The sequence below is a fragment of the Pelobates fuscus genome, chromosome 10 (genome assembly GCF_036172605.1).
Source record: "Pelobates fuscus isolate aPelFus1 chromosome 10, aPelFus1.pri, whole genome shotgun sequence".
NCBI lineage: Eukaryota > Metazoa > Chordata > Amphibia > Anura > Pelobatidae > Pelobates > Pelobates fuscus.
In genome coordinates, this window is record NC_086326.1 from 131,190,294 (window position 1) to 131,202,331 (window position 12,038).

The following is a 12,038-nucleotide window of genomic DNA, read 5'->3' on the forward strand; positions in this document are numbered from 1 at the left end:
CGACAAACGCAGGAAGGTGGCCACAAAAGAAAAGGTTAAAAGTCCTGTAGAACTTGCTAAGGACAGGAAAAAAGACTGTGGTGTAAGGGGAGGAGGGACTCTTTATACCTATCAGTCTAATTAATTAATTAATCTAATTAATTCCTGTCCTGTGACTGCTAAGGGAGGAGCTACCCATAAGTGATGCTGCCATGATTAGCCAGGAATATCTTATTTTTCTTAGTAATTTTTTTTATTGGAAGGTTTATATTTGTTTTTTTGTTTTTTTAGATGAACAATACATCAGTAATTCGGACATACAGGTCCTTTCATATTTCTGTGCGATCAGTAAAGTACACTGTGAGATAAATGAGTATCTGAGACTCGCAGGTCTCACCAAACCATTAGGGTAAGCGTAACCAACTGGCCGCACAGGGCTTGGGTAACATTCGTATATGGTCTGCTGTCAAGCCTCTAAGTTTCCCTTTTATGTACTTTTCTGCCTCCATGTCCTGTACCATTTTTAGACTTCTTAGAGGCATCTCTTGACTTGGGTCATATTCCCATGAATTGGGATGGTGTATCATTTGTGGTCTTGTCGGTTATTAATTATTTGTTTCAGTTGGTCAGTTTTCGGTAGACCCGGTCTAGTTTTCGGGTCTGTGAGTGTCACATTGAGCTGAATTTCTACCCTTACGTGGGGAGTCTCTTCTTGTGATCGGGAGAGTGTGACTTGACAGGATGAGAGAAGTAAGTATAAGAAGAGGAAGTAGGAAAACAGGGGAATGACAGAAGGTTGTGGGGCCAGAGGGCGCACAGGGGTTCCGCAATCCTTTTGTCCATCTGGTCTGGTTAATACCTAAGCCTGGGTGCGAAGTCAGCTGTGGGAGTAGTCAATAGCCAGTGAGACCAGATCTCCAAATATGTGTTGGTCAATATATATTATGAAGGGCCTGAATTATTCTATTTCTCATTTGGAATTATTTAGCAAAACTCTGACAAGGTAGTATTTGATACCTGAAAGGTTCTCTCATGTGTTTCAGGAGACGTCTAAAAATGTTGGAGAAATAGTGAGGGCAGAGGAACATATTTACATGTTTGGTGGGAATGCCCAAAACTCCATTTGAGGAAGAAGTTTTTAAATTGGTTAACACTTTAACATTAGTTTCTAGTCATCCAGATCCGGGTATGGCTCTGCTCCACATATTTTCCCTATTGTTTTAAGAAACATTTGAAAATGTTTTTATGCCATCTCTTCTTAGCAACTAAAAAAAGCTATAGTTTGGTATCAGATTTATGAGATATTATCTGTGTATCTCAAGTATGGTTATTTGTTACAATTTCTTGATGGTCCAATTTCTTGACTCTATAGCCCTCAAGACAGTGTGGTGATAAGACAATTGTTTATCATTTGCATTTTGTGTTATTTGTGGTCTGTTGTTTTCTAAATTTGGGTGGTTATTGAGGACCATACTTTTTTCTTTTGACAAAATGTAGGAATCAATTAAACAGAATCTAACTAACAAATGTTCTATGAGGTATGTTATTATGTACCATAACCTCGTACAATTAAAACGAATTGGTCACTTTTTTCTTTTGGTTCTCCTTTCTTTTAGCTTCCTACATCTTACTGAGTATATCCGCTCCATTATCTCTTGCCATTATTTATATTTAGTATTTTTCTTCCTTGTGCAGGACATTTTTGTCACCTTTGTCAACTTCACCCCTATACGTAGGAAACTTAGTCCATATTTTTCCTTATGTGCTTTATGAAAACCAGACCCAGGGAGCTATTTAGAAGTAGATTAGATTAAGTGTATTTTGGTGACAGATCTGCTTTCAGTAATAGAACAAAGTATTAATATTTTGTTTTCTGTTTATATACAGAACTGTCATGTGAGCCTGTACATTGATTATGAAAAATGTTTACTAAAACGTTGTAAGAAAAAAAAAAAAAAAAAAAGATAGCTGGTAAATATCAGAGAAGGTATGTTAGAAGATAGACAAACACAGACATAACAATATTTTTAACAGAGAATCATAACAGTTTCAGATTTCTTAACAGTTAAAGAGAAGGATTAAGATCCCATGGGGCTCTTGTCAGGTTATAGGTTCGGGCACCCATTTTGTTGTTCATATAGGTTTGGTGAATTGGCCCAAGTATTTTCATAATTCCAGGGCTTCTGCTTAACCCTCGGGCCCAAGGCTGGCGTATGGCTAATCCTGCTCTGTGTTTTATCACAAAAACATTATAGTTCTGAGAAGAGAATCCATTTCCTTGCTTGCTACAGTGAAATAGCTTGTTAACTGTTAATTTTAAAATGCTCCTAAATGTACAAACATTTCATTGCAGATGTCTCTGCTGTTGTCGGGGACCCTGTGCAAGGTGCATTGTCTGTATCTAGACGTTTCAGTGTTTTTCATATTAAATGAAGAGAAAGATTGACATCCAGCACCACGCTAAAAGAGGACATGGACCACCAGTAGATCTTGTGACAGCTCTGTCAAAGCATCTCTGATATATCAATGTTTCCCATTGTAATTTCATATTTACAGTAAGAAGTATGGCTTTAATGTTCACAATTTTCATTGCTCGTCTAGCCTTTTCTGGAAAAATGTATCCGTCTGCTGATCATTCAAATGTTAAATAAATCTGATTATGTTGTGTTGATTCATGTTGAAAAGAAGACACAGATATTCATTGAATTACACGTACAGAAACAAGACTTTTCTCAAGAAACGTACCAGACACTATCGTGTAGCCAATTCCTCTGGGACGTCCTTTGTCTTGATCAACGGCGGTTATCATGCGAACAGTTGTTCCCTGTAAAGAAGAAAGGACATGCTAATTACAGGATGGGTAAAGGAAATCAGATGCAATTCTTAAGAATTGAAGCTTGCCATTGTTAGATGGAGACACACACCACCTTCAATATCCTGAGATAATGGTAAATGCTGTCAATGGAATACTTTAATAAATATTAAGATTAGTTTACATTTTCTTCTAGCACTTTTCAGTATTTATCCCACAAAGCAATATAATTACTGTTCATTGCATGAAAGAGAATAATATTTAATCACTAATGCTTATCTATTACACATACACAAACACTAACTAATTAAAGGGACACTGTAGTCACAATAACAATTTCATCTCTTTGTATTGGTATTAGTGCCTGAAATTCCCTGGCACTGTCTGTTCATTCAGTGTTAAAGGGACACTGTAGGCACCCAGACCACTTCAGCTCATTAAAGTGGTCTGGGTGCCAACTCCCAGCACCCTTAACCCTGCAAGTGTAATTATATATATATATATATATATATATATATAATAATTACCTCTGCGTTTTAAGTCCTCCTCTTGTAGCTGTCTACCAGACAGCCACTAGAGGGACTTCCGGATTCTTAGATGACCTTTGGTCGTCTAAACGACGCTGGACATCCTCACCCGATGCATGAGGGCCTCCAGCGGCCGTTTTAACCCCTTCAGCGACGTGGGATGGGGGTGGGAGGGGGTCACTCCAGGATTCTCTAGTGCCAGGAAAATGGGTTTGTTTTCCTGGCACTGGAGAATCCCTTTAAACCGTTCTAGAGCATTTTAACACTAAATAAGGGTCAATGGCCATCCCTTTGTGGAGGTGTGCCTAAGGCAGAGATTACAAACTTCCTTGTGGTCAAATCCTTCCTACCATCATTCTGAGTTTTGATAGGCTCTAAACACTCAGCTGGCACTCTTAGCCAATCACAGCTGCCCACTGCTGTTCAGGCTAATACTTCCTCATTTGCCAAAGCAGAACAGGGGGAGCGGGGCTGTTGACTCTCATTTAGCATTAGAACATAAAAACATAAAAAATGTAATGCTGAATGGAATGATGGCACCAGGAGATTCTATAACCAGCTTAATGAGGTGAAGCAGATACAGTGCCTACAGTGTCCCTTTAAGAATGGTACCATGTCACCCAATACCCAATCTAACCTAACACACAGATTTTTCTCATATAACAAAGCTGTGTGGAGTGAAGGAAGAGTGACACTGGTGGTGCAGGTATAACACAGCAGGGGTATATGCCTCTTTAAAAAGTCACACCTCATTGTTTGTGAACCATTGCTGCATGGACTGACCTTATATCTGACAATGACTTTTGGATTACTCTTGTTTGACTACGCCTTTCGAATACCCTGGTTTCTGGTCGTATATTCTGCATATTGGGCTACCACACTACAAACCCTATCACCCTCTCACATTCCTGGAGGCAATGCATTGTGCCCGGTACTCTAAAATACAGATTTATGTTTATCCAATGTTTATCATTTCTATTCACATAAAGCTTGCTTTCCGTAACATATTAGAATTAGACGTATCTTTACCTTATGTACACAGTAGAGGGGAAATAGTTTTTTAAATTTCAAAATACATAAAGTTCATAGAAATGAAAATGAAAATAGAAGAGTCTGGAACATTGCGCGCACTGCCAAATATAAATGAATCGGTTTTCCAGAATGTTCCTTAGGCTTATCTTTAAACACATCGTCCGAAATGCATATTGCCATTTACCAAGAGAAGGGAAATTCTAAATAACTTGGTGTGAGATTCCTGTACAAAATTATTATAATTACATTCATTCATTTAATAAATGCCAAAAAAAATGGCAGCACTGTTACAAAGGGGATTACATGAATGCTCAATGAATACAATAACAACCTTAGCTTTGGTTACTTATAGGCACTTTCTAAGGTTGAATAATAGAGTTTGTATTTTTGTAATCTAACCAGGTTTGAAAGTCTGTAACTGAAGCAGAAGTGCTCGTAATAACGCTGTGGAGTTTATTTACTTACTCAAAACTAGGAGAAAAATCGACACAGCAATTGTTTAATTTAGAGTTTAGACCAAAGAAGCCAGATTGGATACATTTTCAACTCATATTTTTTCAGTTCATTTTTTGGTCTAAAATTGCGATGTATTTTAGTTTTCTGCAATCTCTGGATTAGGAGTTCAGACAGACTCAAAAGTTAAGATGGGCAAAACTATATGCTGTATGGAGTGCTACTCAATGGCAAACTGAAAGGACATTTACTGTCCAGTATATATACCCTGCTCCATGGCAAAGATCTCAATAAAAGTACTCATCTTAATTAGCAAGTTGTTTACATCTATACATAGTTGTATCCAAGTGTCGGATACATTTAAAGATTTGCAGTTCTTCAAAAAAATGTAGTAAAGAAATATCGACTGAGTTCAGACAATATTTTTTTCAAATTTCGACTGGAATTAATGTCAGCCTAAATTCTAGCAGCCAAACATGATAAACAGGTAGAGAGTAAAACATCTACAATAAATATGCTCTGGCAGCACATTTATCTGACTTTTTTAACTAACAATGTTATAAAGTAAATAAAAGCCCATGGGGGTCAATATGACTCCCACAGCAGTACAAGGAAGGTTATACACCTTCCTTTAGGGCAGACAAGCCTTTGCTGAGTATATTATTTTTGTTAAATCCATTATACTATACATTTGCTAAAAGTTCAGCTAAGACAATGTGTAGCTAGAATTATACACAGACCATTTAAGCTCATGTGTAAGCACAGCAGCTGTTTGAGACGCTAAGCAAAATTGGCCAAGCAAATTAGCCAATTAGGTCTGCACAGGGCCAGAGAATCGTTAAATCTCTCCTGGATGGGCAGATATACTTGGAAACCTTTCACTCAACCATGAGAACTTTTATTAATGCACAGAGACTGCAATTTGAGATGACTTTTTTCGTGATGTCCCAAGGTGGAATACCAGCAAAACCAGAAAACTAGAAAGTGAAGACAGTGATCCATAATTGTGACTGTCGTCCCAGATTCAGGACATTTGGAATGTATGCATGCATGGCAGACTGCTTTTCATTGCTCTTTGTCCAGTACTCTGCATTACACATTGAAGGTGCAGGAATATGACATCATATCACAGTGACATTGTCTATTACAGGGAAGAAGAAAGAGAAAGACTGTTTAAGAAATATCTATAATGCCTCATAACAAAATAATCTACGCTGTAATAAGTATATAATAGGAGAGTAGGCAATAAAATGACCAGCAAAGAAGGGACCTGAAATTATCCACACACAGGACTTCTCCCCAATTCACTGCATTCCGCCTGCTACTGCAATATAATGTCCATTTGTTCCATCTAAGGACAAACACTGCTGGCTCGGCTCTGTTTTGGTAGTATCTGTCAGAGGCAGATTGTCCAATAAATTCATTTATTTTACTCTTGTTTAGAAAATTAGCATGATGTCCAATTACTGGAAGGGTAAAGGAAGGACACCTTAAGTCACTAAATCCAATAAGCTGTATGTCACCTGCTCAAAAGTGACAACCTCTCTCCTGCCAGGAAACGATGCAAAACTATTTCAATTGAACCTGCCCCTACCTACCACGCACCCCACCTCAAAAAAATAAACAAATCAGTTGAATACAATATTTTTACATAATTAAGAAGATGCTATTTTTTACATAATTAAGAAGATGCTTTTTAATAATATTAAAATTAGAATTAGGTAGTATTATTTTATTTTATTTTTTTGCTACCTGTCACCCCTCCCCTCCCCTTAAATTAAAAAAACCCAATAATATTAGGTACATATTATTGCACAACATTTGTTTTTGTATTCTTCCAACAATGACCAAACTTCAACATTTTTAATAATTTAAAGTTAAGTTAGCTATTGTTGGAAAAACAGTCATTTTGACAAACCTGTCTATTTGGTCCATCGTGATATCTCTCAAATGATTGCAAATCAATCCATAGCTGTATTGTATTTAGTTTAATAACCCATGTACTATTGATACCGGAGAAACTGACGGAAGCCAAGCACAGAGAGATGGACACAGGTTTCTTCAGGAAGGAAGAGATTCTTTATTGGATCACCGATCGGGACTCAGAGGGACTAGCGTCACCAAAATACAGCAAAGTCTGAGTACTGAATACATAGAGTACATTCCTTATATAGCACTGTAGCTCCTCCCACAATTAACTACACCCACACATACCCTTAACCTATTTAATGAATAGAGTCTAAACTCATCCATCCGGTCTAACCACGTGGCTCATCGGATACAAAGGAGAGGGACGCGTAATTCCAGTTCTTACATTCCTGCACCTGGTCAGTACAGTGATGACAGTATCTTAGCTACGTGTTATTAACTAACTGATACTACAAACACATATACATACATATGCCTTGTGGCAATCTTAGCCTGCTAAACTTGTATTTTACTGGAATTACATCACATTCCCCCCTTTGATGCCTCTGATATTTCACAATTACTTGAGGCATCACTTAACCTTGGTTTGCATATACCTCAGGTTACCATGAACCAGACCAGACTTATCTTATGATGTGAATCTTCAACATTCATCTTCTTGCATTGGTTCTCCCTGATCTAGAGCCTTATACTTATATATCGCCATTATCTGTGCAGCAGCCTTCCTCTCTGCTATACTTCCTATCAGGCTTTGCACAGACCTAACTACTAAGGGTATAAGACACGGTAGGAGTAGACACAACAGTAAAATCAGTAGGACTCCACCTACCACTGCCTTAAGCCCTCCAAACCACTCATACCAGCTACCAAACCAACTACTTGGATTGTACCCTTTCCATACCTGAGTAGGCACATGCGCTAGTTTAACCATATGGCTAGTAAGCTCAGCTATTGCTTGCCCTTCGTCATCTATTTGAAGACAGCAATTACTTAGGTTAAACTTCCCACATACACCTCCCTCTACTGCCAAAAGGTAATCCAAGGCTAATCTATTTTGGTAGACTGCTGTCCTCATCCTGGTGTTATGCTTCGCTAGAAGATTGAGCGCTTGTGATGTCTCATTTGTGATAATCTCAACCACCGCCTGTAATCTTATAATACGGTTGAGCATATAAATAGGGGTTCTATAACCAAAGGTACCATCCTCAGCCCACGTGGCTGGCCCATAATAATCTATAATACGCTGGGGAGGCCATTCATTATCTTCCCAGGCGCCTATCTCTATGGGTCCCCTTTTCTTCCTATGATTCACATCATACACTTTAACACCTAAAGTCTCACCTGTTTCAATCGGTAACAAGAAGAAGGATGGTTTGAGCATACCCAACACACATGCCCCTTCCCAGTCCTGTGGCAACTCCGAATAGGCTTTCTTACCACAGATCCAGTACAAATTTGCTGGGGCTCTCCAGGTAGATGTGATGGATAAATCAAACCACACATCCTTTAAACTGGCATATCTAGCAAACGGGTTAGATGGTTCTGAGACATTTGAAGCCGACCACCAAGTTGTATTTTTAGTATCATCATCATAAGCTTTTTGCCCTAGACAAGTTAATTCTCCTACAGAAGTATTATACATTATTCCTTTCCTTGCTATGCAAACATAACCTATGATGGAGGTCTTTAATCTCCACTCAGATTTACCTCTAACACTCAAATGATAATCGGCTTGTGTAGATATTAGTTGGTCAACTGCCTCAGAACCGGACATTACCTCCTTTGCTTCCCAAGGCCATTGGTCTCCCATGTTAGTACCTCCACACACATAGCAGTTGGTAACATTAAGACTACCGGCAATACTTTCAGCTAGGTCAATGAACAGGTTTTTAGCGCTATGGGGGATTTTATTATCTATACTCATCTCTTCATAAAAGGAATGGTATACTTGATGAGTCTGGGAGGATACCGTATCAGTCTCTATCCCTATAAATAATATTGTCCCAGGATCTAAACCCGTCCCGTATATTTGAAACCCAAATAAATTTCCATACTTATCTAAGAACTTGTCGGGGTTATTAATAAGTATATGGACTGGGTTGCATTCCATAGACTTACAATAAGGGCTAGTCGGCAACTTAGTCACTATCATGTCTTTATCTACTGTCTGTCCCCAAGTCGCCCACCCCACACAAGACCAATATGGACAAAAGTTATAGTCTTTATTTGGGCATCTAGGACTCACATATTTATTTTTGCTACTGGGACAAATGTATTTATCGTTAGACCCATACGTCCTCTCCCATCTAAGATCCCCACATACATTCCACGGCTTTCTACCACTTGATATCGCCTTACATGCATCAAATAGCAGAACACCCGAAGAATATACGGATTCTAACACCGTCTTATTAATTAGGGTCCCCTGAGGATCTCCATTCCTGAGAGTCAACCAAATTGTACGAGGTTGATACTCTGGACTGAAGCACTTAGGTTCTCCTACTCCTAAATGGCACACACTATAGTCTATATTTAGGTATCTACATCTTGATACCTCTCCTTTACATTCGTATTGTGAATGCCAAATTAGGGTTTGGGAAATATGGTTACCTGTTCTCGTAGTCTTAATGCATACCTCACAGCTAGGAGTGTCGGTACCTCTACCTTCCTGAATATAAAAACACATGTAAATAAACACAATCAAAAGCACATCTTTCGCCGTCATCCTCAGTCTTCGTCCGTGCGATGGAACCTCAGCTTCCAGGATGTGAGGGCTGCAGGGAATGGAGTTCTGCTCGTCTTCACAGGTGTCCCTTCGAGACTTTCCTGGCTTATACACTATGTGATGGTAAGCGGACAGGCTTTATTATGGCCTTCTCACTCACACCTGTAACAATAAAATTTGTAATCCACAATAATTCCTCGTTACTCCGACTGAGTAGTGCGTTTTAACCGGATCTTGCAGGGATTCTCTGGATCTACTGTAACTTGCCAAGAATCGACTGCTGCTGGTTTAACCCTGGAGTGATGTATCCACGGAGTTACTTCGGCTACTTTTATCGCTGTAGGGGTAGACAAAAGAACAACATAAGGACCTCTCCACTTGGGCCCTAACGGTACATTATTCCACTCTTTAATCCACACTTGATCTCCTGGATGATAACTATGAACAGGGGGATAAATATTCACAGGTAATCTATCTTGTACCCATTTCTGTACCTCCTCCATAGTCTTACCCAACTCTACAACCTGCTGCCGGGTAATTCCTTCTCCCAACTGACTCAAGTCCCCCCTTAAGTTACCAAGTACGGGAGGTGGTCGCCCATACATGATTTCAAAAGGAGAGAGGCCCATCCTTCTGGTAGGGGTACTGCGGATTCGCAATAAAGCTATGGGTAAGAGAACGTTCCACTTAAGTTGGGTTTCCTGACACATTTTAGCCAACTGGTTCTTTATAGTTCTATTCATTCTCTCTACCTTACCAGAACTCTGGGGTCTATATGCAGTATGAAGCCTCCACTTTATACCAAGCATATGAGTCAGTTGTTGTAGGCACTGATGAACAAAAGCTGGACCATTGTCCGATCCTATAGAACAGGGTAGTCCATATCGGGGTATTATTTCTCGTAGCAGGAATCTTACAACTTCTCCTGCTTTCTCTGTACGAGTAGGACATGCTTCTACCCAGCCTGAATAGGTGCACACAATTACCAACAGGTAACGATGTCCACCCGATTTAGGCATTACTGTAAAGTCTATTTGTAGATCGGACATGGGGAGTCCCCCCATAAACTGGACTCCTGGTGGCTTTACTGGTCCTTGTCTTGCATTATTCTTAGCACACGTTACACATCTGCGTACAATGGCCTGAGTCAAGTTGGACAATCTTGGTATGTAGAAATGTTTCCTGAGAGATTCTTCAGTACTGTCTCTCCCAGAATGTGTCCCGTTGTGATAATTTTGGACAATTTCTACCGCTAGTGATGCTGGTATGACTATTCTTCCATCTTCTAGCTGATACCACTTGTTCTCCAAATACTTTCCCGGTTCAGTCTTTAACCACTCCTCTTCTTGAGCTGTATAAACTGGAGTCCATTGGGACAGTGGAGTTGGTATAAGAGCAGCTATATGCCCCACATACTCCTGTCTTCCTGATTCAGCAGCACGCTTAGCTGCACTATCTGCCATCCGATTTCCCTTGGTTACATCACCATCTCCTCTCAGATGCGCTCGACAATGTATGATACCGACTTCTTTCGGCTCCCACACTGCTTCCAATAGTTGTAGGATTTCAGCTGCGTACTTGATTTCTTTGCCCTCTGAATTCAGTAGTCCTCTTTCTTTATACAAAGCTCCGTGGGCATGAGTGGTTAAAAACGCATACTTAGAGTCCGTATAGATATTTACTCTTAAACCTTCAGCCAATTGTAACGCTCGTGTTAGTGCTATTAATTCTGCCTTTTGTGCTGATGTTCCTTTCGCCAGTGGCCGAGCTTCTATCACCTTGTCTATGGTTGTTACTGCATATCCTGCATAGCGGATCCCTTCTTTCACATAACTACTGCCGTCGGTGTAATATTGAACATCGGGGTTCTGGATGGGAAAATCACGAAGATCTGGTCTACTTGAAAATACTTCATCCATTACTTCCAAACAATCATGTTGACTTTCAGTAGGTTGCGGCAAAAGGGTAGCTGGATTTAAGGTGTTTACAGTCTCTAAATGCACTCTTGGGTTTTCACACAACATTGCTTGATACTTGGTCATACGGCTGTTACTAAACCAATGATTTCCTTTGTAATCCAACAACGTCTGTACTGCATGTGGGACTCGTACATAAAGTTCTTGACCCAGAGTGAGTTTATCGGCTTCAGCTACTAGCAGGGCGGCTGCAGCTACGGCTCTTAGACAAGGTGGAAGTCCGCTGGCCACTGCATCCAGTTGCTTAGACATGTAGGCAACAGGTCTTTGCCATGATCCCAAGTACTGTGTCAATACTCCCACAGCCATTCTTCTTTGCTCATGTACGTATAAGTAGAATGGTCGTGTGTGATCAGGTAGACCTAATGCTGGGGCACTCATCAAAGCCTTCTTCACATCTTCAAATGCCGTTTGCTGTTCTTGGGTCCATAAGAAGGGGTCATGCTCTGTACCTTTGATGGCTGCGTACAGAGGTTTTGCCAGTATCGCATAGCTGGGAATCCATATCCTACAGAAGCCTGCTGCCCCCAAGAATTCTCGCACTTGTCTTCTATTCTTGGGTATTGGTATTTGGCAGACAGCTTCTTTTCTCTCTGGCCCCATAA

The 12,038-nt window shown here is 39.9% G+C and overlaps 1 protein-coding gene across 1 annotated transcript in view; it reads right to left on the reverse strand.

The window, feature by feature from the left end:
* Positions 1–12,038, reverse strand: part of CDH23 (cadherin related 23) — a 909,735-nt gene that overhangs the window by 555,763 nt on the left and 341,934 nt on the right. Inside the window, exon 9 of the mRNA XM_063435341.1 lies at positions 2,725–2,803. Coding sequence (XP_063291411.1) covers positions 2,725–2,803 — 79 coding nt within the window. The remainder of the gene's footprint in view (positions 1–2,724; positions 2,804–12,038) is intronic.